The sequence below is a fragment of the Ovis aries genome, chromosome 14 (assembly GCF_016772045.2).
Source record: "Ovis aries strain OAR_USU_Benz2616 breed Rambouillet chromosome 14, ARS-UI_Ramb_v3.0, whole genome shotgun sequence".
Lineage (NCBI taxonomy): Eukaryota > Metazoa > Chordata > Mammalia > Artiodactyla > Bovidae > Ovis > Ovis aries.
This window is the reverse complement of record NC_056067.1, coordinates 39,811,258-39,825,390: the sequence shown is the minus strand read 5'-3', so window position 1 is coordinate 39,825,390 and position 14,133 is coordinate 39,811,258. Positions and strand designations below refer to the sequence as shown.

The 14,133-nt window shown below is 49.6% G+C and overlaps 1 protein-coding gene across 4 annotated transcripts; it reads left to right on the top strand.

Annotated features, from left to right (window-relative positions):
* Positions 1–1,240: 1,240 nt before the first annotated feature.
* Positions 1,241–13,769, top strand: C14H19orf12 (chromosome 14 C19orf12 homolog). 4 transcript variants are annotated; one of them, XM_042231918.2, is made up of 4 exons: positions 1,241–1,325; positions 3,142–3,406; positions 6,063–6,248; positions 10,868–13,769. In XM_042231918.2, exons 2-4 carry the CDS (start codon positions 3,277–3,279, stop codon positions 11,131–11,133), a joined length of 582 nt encoding a protein of 193 aa, XP_042087852.1. In that variant the 5' UTR covers positions 1,241–1,325; positions 3,142–3,276; the 3' UTR covers positions 11,134–13,769. The 4 variants fall into 4 exon arrangements, with proteins under 4 accessions (XP_042087852.1, XP_027833970.1, XP_060254002.1 ...); XM_027978169.3 differs by lacking the exon at positions 3,142–3,406; XM_060398019.1 differs by having other exon boundaries at positions 1,241–3,406.
* The last annotated feature ends 364 nt before the right edge of the window (positions 13,770–14,133 follow it).

Below are 14,133 nucleotides of genomic sequence, written 5' to 3'. Positions count from 1 at the left end.
CACTGAAGTGTGCTAAGAGGGTAGATCTTATGGTAAGTATTCTTACCACATCCCCACACACAAAAGATAGTAATAATAAAGGCGGTGGAAGGAAACACCCAGAGGTGATGTATATACTTATGGCCTTGATGGTGGTGGTGATTTCACAGATTTAAATTCATCCCCAAACTCAACTTTTGTATACATCAAATATGTACAGCTTCTTGTACGAAAATCACACTTCAGTAAAGTGAAATACCTATCTATGTATCTCTAAGTGAAGTCCCTCAGTCGTGTCCAACTCTTTGCGACCCCATGGACTGTAGCCCGCCCCACTCCTCCGTCCACGGGATTCTCCAGGCAAGAATACTGGAGTGGGTTGCCACACCCAAAGGACTTTCCCATTCAGAAAAAAATTTTTAAATTGTCTGGTAGTATGAAAGAGGTCGACTCTCTGCGTGCCCACAGCACTCAGGAAGGCAAGCCAGAGGGCAGGTTACAAGCGAGGCTTTGAGCCAGGTGGACCCAAGATGGAGTCTGGACCCTGACACTCCCTACATTGGTGGCCTTGGGTAGATCATCCTCTTTGAGCCTTGATGCCTCCTTTCTCCTGTCTGTGATATGGCAATGGGAACCAGGCCTACGCTGCAGGACTGAAGGAAATAGCCCACAGAAATCCCCCAGAAGCCTTTTTCAGCTTTGAGATGGTTCCAGGCCAGCCCTTGTATGTGGGGGTTGGAGGAGATGGGTAGAAGGCTCCCCAACCTCAGCTTTTCCCTGGAAGCTGGACCTTCTGTTTCCTTGGAACCCCAGGAGCAAAGGGGCGCAAGATCTTTTCAAACCCCCAGCCCCAGATGCCGCCGGTGTCTGCACTGCGGCCGGCTGACGTTTGACTTTGCCGGGTACATTCACCGAATATTAACTCAGACCCCTCGCCGAGGCCGCGGTGTTCCCTCCGGAGCCGGGACCCGAGGGGTGGGGGTGTGTCTCGGTCCTGAGTGAAAGGCCAAAGCGAGAGAGGGCCTCCCAGGAGGCCCCGGGCTTGAGCAAGAACTAAAGGAACTCCGACCTAGTGTGGGTGTGAGCGGGTGGAGGGTAGGGCTGCGCGCGGCCTCCGGGCCCCAGCGATCCCGCTCCAGGCGCCCCATCCCGGCAGGCGCTCGGAGAGCGGAGCCGCGGCCGCGAGCGCAGCGGCGGGGGCGGCGGCGGCGCTACCGGTGGGCGGCGCCCCGGAAGGCCCCGCGCGGACGAGCCGGAAGGCGGCGGGGTGGGGCCTGCGCGCCGGGCGGGGAGGCCTGGTGTCCCCGCGCCTGCCGGCCTGTGACCTCGCGGCGCCGCCTCCGCAGGTAAAGGGCCCCGAGCCGCCGCCGGAGCCAAGGGGGCGCCCGGAGCAGCGCCAGGGCAGCCGGTCTTGGTCCATTTATTTTCCTTATGCAGAAACGGGGGAACGAAGGGATGTGTGTGCCCGCAGGAACTCCTGTGTGTGCGTGCGCGCCCGCGTGTCGCTTCCCGCAGGAACCGGGGTGCGCGTGTAGCGGGTGTTATATCCGCAGGGTGGGGCACTCCTGGCCTTGCCCTCTGGGGAGAGAATTTGGACGCCAGATTAGAGATGATGAGGAAGGGATGTTAGTGATTTAGGGGCGGGGAGATTAGCCTTGTGGGGACTGATAGCTTCTTTGTCCTTTTTTTTTTTTTTGCTTGCACTGTGGGGCATGTGGGATCTTCGTTCCCCGACCCAGGATCAAGCCTGTGCCCCCTGCATTGGGAGCGGGGAGTTTTAACCGCTGGACCTCCAGGAAAGTCCCTCTTTATCCTTTTTGTTTGTTTGTTTAAAGAAATAGGAATAATTTGAGAGAGTGTTGCTCAAGGGCCAAGTAGGTAGATAAGGTGTGCTCCAGTAGGACCCTGCTCAGCTCTGGCCTGGATTGCTGCAGAAGGCGGATCCTGTGTGCCTTTTACGTTTGATTTTTCAGGAGAATCAGAAATCTGAGGTGTTTGTGAAATCTCATGATTTTAAAATTCTAGCAACTATTTTATTTATTAGGCCTCAATTCATGTGGGATCTTAGATCCCCCCTCAGGGATCCAACCCTCATCTCCTGCACTGAAAAGTGAAGTCTTAACCACTGGACTGCCAGAAAGTGAAAGTGTCTCAGTGGTGTTTGACTCTTCCCACCCCATGGACTATACAGTCCATGAAATTCTCCAGGCCAGAATACTGGAGTGGGTAGCTGTTCCCTTCTCCAGGGGATCTTCCCAACCCAGGGATCGAACCCAGGGCTCCCACATTGCAGGCAGATTGTTTACCAGCTGATCCACTAGGGAAGTCCCTAATTCATTTTTAAAAAGTCTAATCTGACTGTGTTTGCTGATGGGATCCAATGTCTGTACTGGGGCATAGAGAGATGGAAAGACATAGTTTATAGGAGCCAGAGGGCACACTGGAGCTTTATAATAAAGTCCACCAGAGAAGTAAAAAGTACTGAGGATTGCAGGTGAACAACATCACTGAATCTTAAGAGGCCCTGCTTTTTTAATTTTTAAAAAGAGCTCTGTGCATGGAGGTCTGTGTTAGCTCTGCAGCCTTCCTCTCCTCATCTCTCACAATCTGGTCCATCTCAGAAAGCCAGGCTGCAGTCCCAGGGCCAGGCTCATCTCCCTCTCCCCCAGATCTGTGCTATAATCAGCAGACCAGCCTGGGTGCTTGCAAGAAATCAGGGCTTCCCGCTGGCATTTGCCTTCCCTGTGGCTGGCAGATGGACTTCCTGTGACCCGAGTCTGTTTCATGGACAAATCTGATTCTGAAATAGGTGTGATATGGTTGTGGAGGGGGCCACCCTCCCACCCCATTGAGGTCTGTCCCAACAGAATGCTGCCTCGTCCTTCTTCACCCGCTTCTCCGCCACGTACTGACTAAGGTAGCTGGAGTGGGAGAAGGAAAAACGGGACTGGCTTCCTTCCTCAATCAGGCAACCCTGGAGAAGTTGGGAGGCTGAGCTTTTTAGCAGGGGCTCAGGAGATGGTCGGAGAAGGCAATGGCAACCCACTCCAGTACTCTTGCCTGGAGAATCCCATGGATGGAGGAGCCTGGTAGGCTGCCGTCCGTGGGGTCGCTAAGAGTCGTACATGACTGAGTGACTTCACTTTCACTTTCCACTTTCAGGCATTGGAGAAGGAAATGGCAACCCACTCCAGTGTTCTTGCCTGGAGACTCCCAGGGACGGGGGAGCCTGGTCAGCTGCCGTCTATGGGGTCGCACAGAGTCAGACACGCGACTTAGCAGTAGCAGCAGCAGGAGATGGTGCTGCAAACTTTTGTTCCACAACAAGAATCTGTTGATGCTCCAGCTTCTAAAATGATTCTTACAAGGACATTAAACCAGCAGTCTCTTGGATGGAGGCAGTCACAATGCCACTGGTCTACTCATGGTATGGATCCACTGAACCCAGCTGGAGTTGGGCCACTTCTCCCACCCTCCCACACACCATGACACCTGCTGGCCCACGAGTCATACAGAGCTCTGGACTTGCACCTTGTGCTGGCTCAACTGGGCTAAGTGGAGGTTAAAAGTGGTGTTTGCACAATGATGCCTCATTAGTCCCAGTGGGTTTTGACTTAAAGTCATTCAGAGCAGATTGGAAGCTGATTTTGGTTCTTTTTGTTTTGTTTTTAATAGACCATAGAGGGTGAAGTGGGTATATATCTCCAGCCCCTTTTACATGCCTTTTCTTGCTGTGCAGAAACTGTTTGGATAATACAGATCTGTAATTCTGCAGAAAACCTGGCATATGGGCAGAATGTGCTGGCCTGGAAACCAGCCTTGCAGATCAAGCATGGCAAGGCTCAGGGTCTTCATGCCTCTGGGAATGCAAGGGGCCTTCCCAGGACCTGAGTTTCATCTCCCTTTTTTCTGCAAAACTGACAGATAAAAAAGCTAGATGTAAATCAGAGCTAAGCTAGAAATGATTAGGTATTTTACAGGGTGATTTTTACGTTTTTAAAAGGTTTTATCATGAGATTAATTCCTTTGGTTATCTTAATAGGTATCTGAAATTAAACATTTTGTTTGCATAGCTTTACAAGCCCATGGCTATTGGGTAAATCAGGTTACTTCCTCCCTCCTCCCATCCCTAAGTGCAATTCCTTTGCTGTCATAATGCTATAATGCTATCTTGACATTTGTGCCTGGAAAATTTTTGACTTCTGGAAGGGTGGAAAGGGGCTCTCTTGCAGGTAGGAGAGGGTTGGGGCACGTGCTGTGCCTACACGTGGTCACCGCTGGTGAGCAGAAGGGCCTGGAAGCCAGGAGGCATTTTAGCAGATCCAGGACACCTGGGAGCCAGAGCAAGGACAAGCACGACTGAGTTTTCCTCTCGTCCCTTGGGCAGCCCTGCAGGAGCCTCTTGCATTCTGAATTCAAGGACTGAGTAGCAGATATCAGACATCTTCAGTCATTCTGCCATAGAGTCTTGCTGTCCAAAAGTGAGGGCAGAATTTCAGCTGGGGGCTTGTAAATACAGAATCTCACCCTACCTATATGGGTAGTATTTAACAAGGTCTTCAGTGACTCCTGTGTGCTGGTGGTAGAAAATCACTGATATCAAGAATATCAAAAGGAGGAACTTCCCTGATGGTCCAGTAGTTAAGAGTCTGAGCTCCCAATGCAGGGGGCTACAGGTTCAATCCCTGGTTGGGGATCTAAGATTCCCCATGCCACATAGCATGGGCAAAAAATAAAAAGTATATTAAAAAGAAAAAGAGCGGAAATTTTCAGGGCCTGGAGAAGAGGATCCCACTGACCTCCCCTGGGTCTACGAAGAAGTTCTGACTGGTGTAGAGCCACAAATTTGTTCTAAAGGCTCAGAGTTCTCTCTCCGAATTGGGAGGATAATTTTACATTAGGGTAATTCTGGATTTTCCTTGGGCTTAAAAACAACTCATATATCCAAAAGATATTGAACAATAGGTTCTGCTCCAAACTTCCATAATCAAATTCCTCGTAAATGTCTGTGTCTCACAACCTTGATTGAAAAGGGAAGTGGTGGTGAGAGAGGAAGGTGCCCACCTAAGCCTTGGGTCCAGCCAAAGCTGGAAAAAGAAGCACCACTCACTGCTGTTTTGATTTTACTTCCTGTCCTGCCCTGTGGCCCATCAGTGCCAAGGTTCTCCATTCCCGCCAACCTTGGGGTAGTTAGTGCTTGCCCTACCTCCACCCTTGCCCCTGCCTGTTTTTTGCCTCTAGTGTGGCAAACAGTTTCCTGACCCCAGAGAATTTTTCTAAAGGTCATTGTTCCAAAGTCTGTCCATCCATCTGTCATCTGTTCATCCATATGGAATTGATTTCTTTTATTCTCTGGTCGTTTCATCTTACCATATCATCCTGCCCCTGCCTTTACTGTCCCATGAGTAGAACTGGATTGTCTCTGAGTGATTGCTTGTTGAAGCCATTGGTATATGTTAGGAAGAGAATGTTCATTTAGAATCATCATGTCTGAGAGTCTGCCGTGTTAACAGTCTTGCTCCAGGTGAGACTTTGCATCCATGCTGCTTATACCTTGTAGGAATCCAGCCTGTAGGTGGTTTTTCTTCATCTTTAGGTGAGAAGCCTGCCACTCTGCTGGGTCATCCTGTGGCTACAAGGCTGTGTGGTTACAGAGTCTGTGCTTCCGCCTTCTCTAGCTTGGCGGGAGCTGAGGTACCCTGTCACACAGAAGTGGACCCAGCGCTGGGACTTGTGCACTCTGCCCAGCTTTGTGCATGGGGATTGCCTGGGCTAGCTCAGAATTGCATCACTCGTGATGAACTGGTAGAGCATGTGGGCAGGGTTGTTCATTAATCTGTCATAAATCAGAAGTTAGAGGGCAGAGAAGACCTTTCACCCACTCTGCTGATCCTGTCTACTTAATAACTGAAGGCTGCCCTGCTTTCTGTTTGGCAAAGGATTAGCCACACGACTGGGGGTGCTGTCCATCTTGCACATGGCAGAGATCCTGTTCTCTACCACAAATGGGGAACCCTCCTTAAAACTTTAGGAACAGTAGCATTTGGGTGGAAAGGCCCTTCACTCATTGCAACTGTCCTTAGGAACCCTTACCCCGAGGTCTGCCGTGATGCCCGTTGCGGTGGAGGACATCATGAGGTTGCTGTGCTCCATCTCCGAGGAGAGGAAGATGAAGGCGGCCGTCAAGCACTCCGGGAGGGGCGCCCTAGTCACCGGGGCCGTGGCCTTCGTTGGTGGCTTGGTGGGCGGTCCACCAGGACTAGCCGTTGGTAAGTGCAGATGCCTCACAGGGACAGTGCAGTTGTTGGGAAAAGGCCTTTGAAACCACAGAGACATCATAAACGCCTCTGTTCTGTGTGAGAAGTTTGTCGAGTTGAGGTCACTTCTGTGAAGCGGTCTTTGGGCACATAATCAGTCCTGTTAACAACACCAGCTTCTGCGGGAATGTCTCAGAAGTGCAGGGCAAAAAGGCGTCTGTGTCATAAAGGCTGGTGGACACCCTTCTCCTGGAATGTGTCCTAGAACCAGAGGATTTCAGGGTGTCCGGCTTTTGGACAGTCTCCCTCCCCCCATCACTGTTAGACATCCAGAGAGGAAGCTGAGATTTGCCGCGTACCTACTGAGGGGTGAGGCTATAGAGCCACTGGACATGAACTCATTCACAGAGTGCGTCCCTAGTCCGAAAGCAAGCAGTCCAGCTCAGGAAAGCAACAAGCTAGCTCCTAGCTGGTCATCATCCCTGCCCCTTCTGTTACCACCTGCTTCTCTTTGGGAACTTGTTTCTGGCAGTAAATGAAAGTTTGACTGATCTTCCCATCATTCTTTGTAGCTAGAATGAAGCTTTTTCCTTTGGATTAGGAGCAGAAAGAATTCCTGTGTGGTCTGAACTGTGGGTTGGGGGTGTTGTCAAAGAGCTGGCTGCTGTCCAGGCCTGACCTGTGGAGGGGGGCCAGATAAGGTTTCCCTTGAGGTGTGTCCCATGGACCCTGCAAACAGGGCTAGGTCTGCTACCCTGGGCTCAGCAAATATTTACTGAATGCCTCCTTATGCTGGGGATACAGGGCCTGAGAAAGTTCACAGGCTGGTGGAAGCCCTTTCTATGTGGCTTGTAGTCTTCACATGAATACAGGCTAGAGAGATGACTGCTTTTCTTCTGAGGTTGGCTTCTGTGTCCCAGCTCACCAGAAAGGCTTCCCGCTCTCCTCTTCCCTCCTGGAGCAGGATTGACATTCGAGGACATTGTTTCAAGCTGAGGCCACACTGAGGAGAAAAAAATCAGCTGGTGGGTGACCCTAGATCTTCCATCTGTACATTTCCATTTCCAAACTCTGTGAGTTAGTGAGTCCTGTCTTCAACTTCTTGCCATCCAGAAAGTATTCCCCTGGGGGAGGAGACAAAGCCATTGCCACCTTCCTCAGTGACATCCTTTATATCTTTGTCCCACCCCATCTGATGTGCTCAAAAAGGGCTGCTGCTGCTGCTGCTGCTAAGTCGCTTCAGTCGTGTCCAACTCTGTGCGACCCCAGAGACGGCAGCCCACCAGGCTCCCCCGTCCCAAAAGGGCTAGCTGGGATCATTTATCGCATAGCTGTGCCCAGATACCATTTTGGGAGCGCATATTCTGTTCAGATTGAGCAAAAGCTGGTAGAGGACAAGCTGTCGGCAAAGGGAACCCTGGGGATTGGCTACTTGCAGCCCCTAGGTCATGGGCAGGAGCATCATTTTACCCAGAAAACAAAGGAATTTTCTCCTCTCCAAAGAGTTGGTGATTTCTTGGTCGATACTTCCTGGCGACTTTTTGCATTAAGTGCTGCTCTAAATCAAATATTGATGTTCTCATAAAGGTTTAGTGCAGATGAGAGCAACTCTTGTCAGCACTAAGCGTTTCGCTGGTGTCGTGGGGGAAAGTTCACTGAAACTTGTAAGTGACTGACCCTCCCTCCCTGGAATGCTCTTGCCCTTCAGGGTGGGGGGAAGTCTGTCCAGGGCAGTGTTCAGCCTCCAAGACATCAAGCTGGCCAGTCCCCTGCATCTTAGGAGGTGTGCGCGACCCGGTGCTTCCACACTTGCTTTCCTGAAACGTTGCCAGATTTACTTCCTGATGGCTGCGTCCAGCCTGCAGATGGGTTCTCTCTGGCTCAGGCTGCATTCTTTTGGGTAAACTTTTTATTTTGGAATAATATTAGATTTACAGAGAAGTTACAAAGATAATGCTGAGAATTTCCACGTGTATCTCGTCCAGTTTCAGTTCCCCTAATGTTCACATCTTATATTAACCACAGCACACGTGTCAAAACTAAGAAACCCACGCTAACATTACTGTTAACTATTCCTCAGACTGTGCTTTGATTTTATCAGTTTCTGCGTCCAAGGTCATTTTCTGCCCCAGGTCTAGCTCAAGACAACACATTGCACTTAATCCTCATGTCTCCTTAGTCTCTCCAGTTTTATTATTATTTTTTCCACTCTTTATTCCGCCGCCCCCCCCCCCCCCCCCGCCATGTAGGCCATTACATTAGTAGGTCCTTATGATCTGTTTTGTAGAGAGTAGGGTGTCTATGTCAATCCCAGTCTTCCAGCTTATCCCTCTCTCTCCTCATCCTCTGGTAACCATAAGTTTCTTTTCTATTTCTGTAGTAGAAAACCCCCATAACTCTATTTCTGTTTTGTAGATAAGTTCTTTTGTACGTTTTTTTTTTAGACTCCACGTGTAAGCGGTATCGTATGATGTGTGTCTTTCTCTGTCTGGCTGACTTCACTCAGTACGACAGTCTCTCGGTGCATCCGCGTTGCTGCAGATGGCATTGTTTTGTTCTCTCCTGTGGCTGAGTGGTAGTCCGCTGTATATAGTACCACATCTCCTTTATTCAATCTTCTGTTGATGGGCATTCAGATTGTTCCATGTCCTGGCTATCGTAAATAGTGCTGCAGTGAACGTGGGGGGGCGCATGTATCTTTTCAAATTATGGTTCTCTCCAGGTATATACCCAGGAGTGGGATTGCTGGATCATATGGTAACTCTGTTTTTAGTTTTTTAAGGGACATCCATGCTGTTCTCCACAGTGACTATTTGGCACAGTGGTAACTCACATCTCAGGGACACAAGAGATGCGAGTTCAATCCCTGGGTCGGGAGGATGCCCTGGAGAAGGAGATGACAACCTACTCCAGTATTCTTGCCTGGAACATCCCACAGAGGAGCCTGGCGGGCTACAGTCCATGGGGTCTCAAAGAATCAGACAGGACTGAGCGCAGCACACAGCACGTCGTGGCTGTACCAGTTTGCGTTCCCACCAGCAGTGCAGGAGGGTCCCCTTTTCTCCACATCCTCTCCAGTGTTTATTGTTTGTAGATGTTTTGAGGATGGGCTTTCTGACCAATGTGCGGTGATCGCCTTTTGCAGTTTTAATTTTGCATTTCTCTAATAATTTGTGATATTGAGCATTTTTTCATGTGCTTTTTACCCATCTGTGTATCTTCTTTGGATAAATGCCTAGTTGGATCTTCCATCCACTTTTTGTTTGGGTGTTTTTTTTTTTTTTTTTAAATAACGAGCTGCATGAGCTGTTGGTATACGTTGGAGACAAATCCCTTGTCGGTTGCTTTCTCCCATTCTGAGGGTGTCGCCAGTCTTGCTTTCTGCTGCTTTGATACTTTTGAGGAATACTGGTCAGGTGTTTTGGAGAATTCCTCTCAGTTTGGGTTTGCCTGATGTCCCTCTCATGAGTAGACTGGGGATCTTCGGGCAGAATACCGTGGCGCTTCTCATCACACATTCCAGGGACACGGGGCACCCACAGGACCTCCTCGAGATGCTCAACGTGATCACCTGACTAGTGGCGTGTCTGCCGGTTTTCTCCACTACAGAGTCACCGTTTCCCCTTTCCTACTCTTCTCTTTTGAAGAAAGTCACCAAGTCCAGCCAGCCTGCGTTTTTTCAGTATCTGCTCACCAATATTTAACTTGTGAGACTTCTAAAAGATACGAACGTGGTATTCCATGTGGCAGCAGTTGGCTGGCATGGGGTGGCCACTCCTTCTTTAGCCACGTACCTAATTCTCCAGGTCACCCCAGTCCCACTCAGCCCACTTCACTCCTTTCAGTTACCTGCCTGGGCCCTGTAGGTTTGAGACCCTTTCCCTAAGACATCGTCCTGTAGCAGGCTTCACCTGACCTGCTTAAATATAACTTTCCATTGAACTTGGGACTCTTCTGGTCCCAAGATAGCATGCTTTAACTTTGATAATAATAAATTTACATATAAAAGTAATGTTTGTGCCCTTTTGGGGTAGCAGAAAAAGAAATAGTTGAATACATTAAATTTGTTATTTATCATCATACAACTTTGGAAGGGTTGTATGGAAAACATGGCTTCAAGAGAAGATGCCTTGTCATCTGTTGCCGTCCCCGGGGTCCTTGAACCTTGTGGTTCCACTAGAAATTTCAAAGCTCAGGGCTCAGGCACATGTTAGCCACCCAGTGGAGGAAACTCAGCCTCACCACTGAGATGGTTCTCCCTGAAAATGCATTTTGCTTCTCAGCCTTCTCCTTTAAGATGAGAGAGGTTTTTATGGAAGCATGGAAACCCTCAGCCCATGAAGAGGATTTTAGCTAGCATAGGTCTCGGGGGGTGAGATGCTTCATGTTGCACCATGAGCACAGAGCTTAGGAGAGGGCATGTGTGAGTGTCAATTATCTGAGCCAAATGGATCAAAGACCACGTAAACCTTTGCCCTCCGCCCTGCTGGTGGAGCAGACACGAAGCTGAGCCCGTCCTGACCCGCTCATGAATGTGCTCACTCGTCATGACGGTGGACGTGCGCTCAGCGAGAACCTGTGGCCATCATTTATGAATAAGGCCGACTAATTGAGTCCTTCCTGTTTCCTAGGGGGGGCCGTCGGGGGTCTGTTAGGTGCATGGATGACGAGTGGACAGTTTAAGCCAGTTCCTCAGATCCTAATGGAGCTACCGCCTGCCGAGCAGCAGAAGCTCTTTAACGAAGCCACTGCCATCATCAGGCACCTGGAGTGGACGGACGCCGTGCAGCTGACCATGCTGGTCATGGGCAGTGAGGCCCTGCAGAAGCAACTGCTGGCGATGCTGGCCAACTACGTCACCAGGGAACTGCGGGGGGAAGTGCAGTACGACGACTAGGCCTCTGCCCTGGGAAGGGGGGGGGTCTCTTTGGATGAGTCCCCCGACTCGTGGGAGTTGACCGGGGAGCTACGGGAAGCCCGCATCATCAGAATGTCACCTGAACTGCAGCAGCACCTCCTGCTGAAGAGGCTGCTGCTGTGCTAGGTCACGTTGTGGAAATTATTGGAGAAGATGCTGCGCTTTATGGCCGTGTGCACCTGTGTGTCCTGACAGCCTTTGAAGGGGAGGCTGGTGAATAGCAAAGCTGTGCCTGCTGCCGTGGGGTGGCAGTTTTTTGAATCCACACTTGCTCACACATGAGCCAGAAGAAGGTCATCACCTTCAGTCTCTCATCTCATCACAAGAAGATGATGCCTGTCCAGACACCCATTTCAGGACCTCCCCCCCACCCCCCCGCCTCTTGGGACCTGGGGGGCTGGCCCCTGTTGGAATCCTGTTTGCCTCTTGATTATCCATTCACCACCCAGTGACTTCTGAGTGGCCTCAGGGAGGGGGCAGTCGGCCTGCTGAGTGAAGCCAAGAACGCCAGTGGCACTCAGTTCCTCCCCCACTAGCTGCCAGACTGGCTTCTCACCCTCCCGGGGCACTGGCTTCTCACCCTCCCGGGGGGCTTGCTTTCCCCATCTGAACAGTCACAGTAGTTCTTGTGTTCTGCTTTTTAAATTAAATATTTTCAGGAAAAGCATTTCTCTTTCTGAAGTGGTAGGATCATAAACTTACCTAGACACAGGAAATGTCTCCATCCTAAATTTCCCTAATGCTGTTTTTGCTTTGCTTTCAGCACCACAACTTGACTGTCATCAGATTACAGTAAATGTTTTCTGAATAGTCCTTTTCTCCACCTATTTTGTGTAAAGGGTCTCTAAGATTCAAAGTCGTGTGCTTGGAATGCAAGGAAGAGAACGGATTTGTGGCTTTAAAGAGTGAATGAAAGCTGTGGATTCCTGGGCCCGATACCTGAGCCTCCAGGCTGCTGTGGTTCCCTGTGCTGCCAGTGTGTGCACGCTGCCCGGGCCTCCCCTGGCAACCACAGGCATCCCCTGGGTCTCTCCAGGGAGCTGGAACGAAGCTTCACTGGCCTCCCTGGGACACAGTGGAAGGCACTTGTGTGGAGCAGAGATAGTATCCCTCATCTTCTTGTGGGTCAAGAAAACTTCAGGGCGAATTTGAACCCTTGGTGATTAAGGAAGGATCAGGCTGTTATCTCAGAAAAGTTGCTCTTTGGCCTCATCTAATACTCATCAGGTGCCCTTCACAGGTCAAATCCCTGGGGTTGATGAGGCCACTTGGTTATTTGCCCTGCTTGGGTTGATGAGGGAGCAGGGCAGGGCCCTTTTAGATGATTCTCCTGACTCATAGAAGGTGACTGCAGAGCTTGGGGGGATCTCACCCACTCATTGCTTGTGTTGGGTCCTACTCTGCCAGGCTCAGGGGACACAGGTGGTCCCAGCTTAAAGGTTCTACACCAGTGTCCACTGGATCCCTCCCCTGGCCTGCCTCCCTTTACCCCTGGGGAAGCCACTCTGGGGAGATGGCCTGATTCCCAACCAGAGGTGTCAGATGAAGCAGGCCTTACAGAATGAAGCCACTGGCCTAGCCAGGTCCCGGGTGACTTGTGGTGGACTCTGGGCCCAAGAGGAGTCCAGACCTTGAGTCTCATCTCTCCCAGGAGCTGAAAGCACTTTCCTTGCTTTCCTTTCATGCTCTCCTCACAGTGACTGTGGCTTAGTATTTCTTCATCTTCTTTGACAATTTTTGACTTATTTATTTTTGAAACTTGGAAGACACCAGAAAGTATAAATGGAAAATGAAGGCATCCTCCTCTGCTGCCTGCTGCTCCAGCCCCTTTCCAGATGCAGCCACTTACCAATTTCTTCTGTATTCCTGTTTTTAGATAGTCTTGTGTGTGTCAGTATTTATTGCTGAAAACAGAAAGATCCAGAAAAGTACAATGAAATAAAAACCATTAAATTATCACCACCCCAATAAAACCTACTGTTAACACATTTGGCATACTTTGTGCAAACTTTTTAATGGTATGTATGTTTCTAACCTATTTACATCTTTACTGTTTAGACCCTTTGAACACTTTTACCAATTAACATTAACTAACACCTGTGATGTAATTTGAACTCCCTTGTGAACGTATGTAATGGTTTTATAATATTCCTTTGCATAAACCATATACTGGCTATAGTATCTTTTATAGGTCTTTACTATTATAGTGTTAACATTTTTATGAACACTTTTGTGTTAATATTCTGTTCGTATTTTAGATTACGATAGTCTGTAGGATGGATTCCTCAATGTGAAATTGTTGCATTTAAAAGTATGTAATTTTTTTTACAATGGGTGGATAGCATCACTGACTCAATGGACATGAATTTGAGCAAACTCCAGAAGATAGTGAAGGACAGGGAAGCCTGGTGTTCTGCAGTCCATGGGGGTCTCAGAGAGCCGGACACAACTTAGCAACTGAACAACAACAGTATTTTTAAGGCTGTTGTTATATTCAGCCAAAATTCTTTCAGAGAGGCAGTATCAATAATTTGTCCTTCCAACAGCAAGTTTTGGAGATGCGCATCTTACCACATCCTCACCAGGAAATAGAATGACAGTGTCTTAAAGCTTTATGAATGTGATGAGTGATTACTGACATCTTGGTTTGATTCATTTATCTTTGCATTATAAGTGAGGTGGACAAGGTTGGGGTGAGCTCCTGGGGGCTACCTGCCCAGGTGGTGCTGAGAGCTCCAGGACCCTGGAGCCCAGGCCTAGCAGAGGGTGAGGGGTTCCTGGTGTGAGCAGACAGCCGGTTGGGGCAGCGGCTGGCCAGGCAGTGGTCAGGAAGCAGCAGGAGAGTGCCAGCGGGGTAAGGAGGCAGCTGAGGAGGAAGCCTTGGTGGGGGACCCAGTAATTATAAAAAGAAACCATCTGCTCTGGGCTGGTTATTAACCTGCTTCGAGTGTTGCTGTGACAGTGCCGGGCAAGATTTTT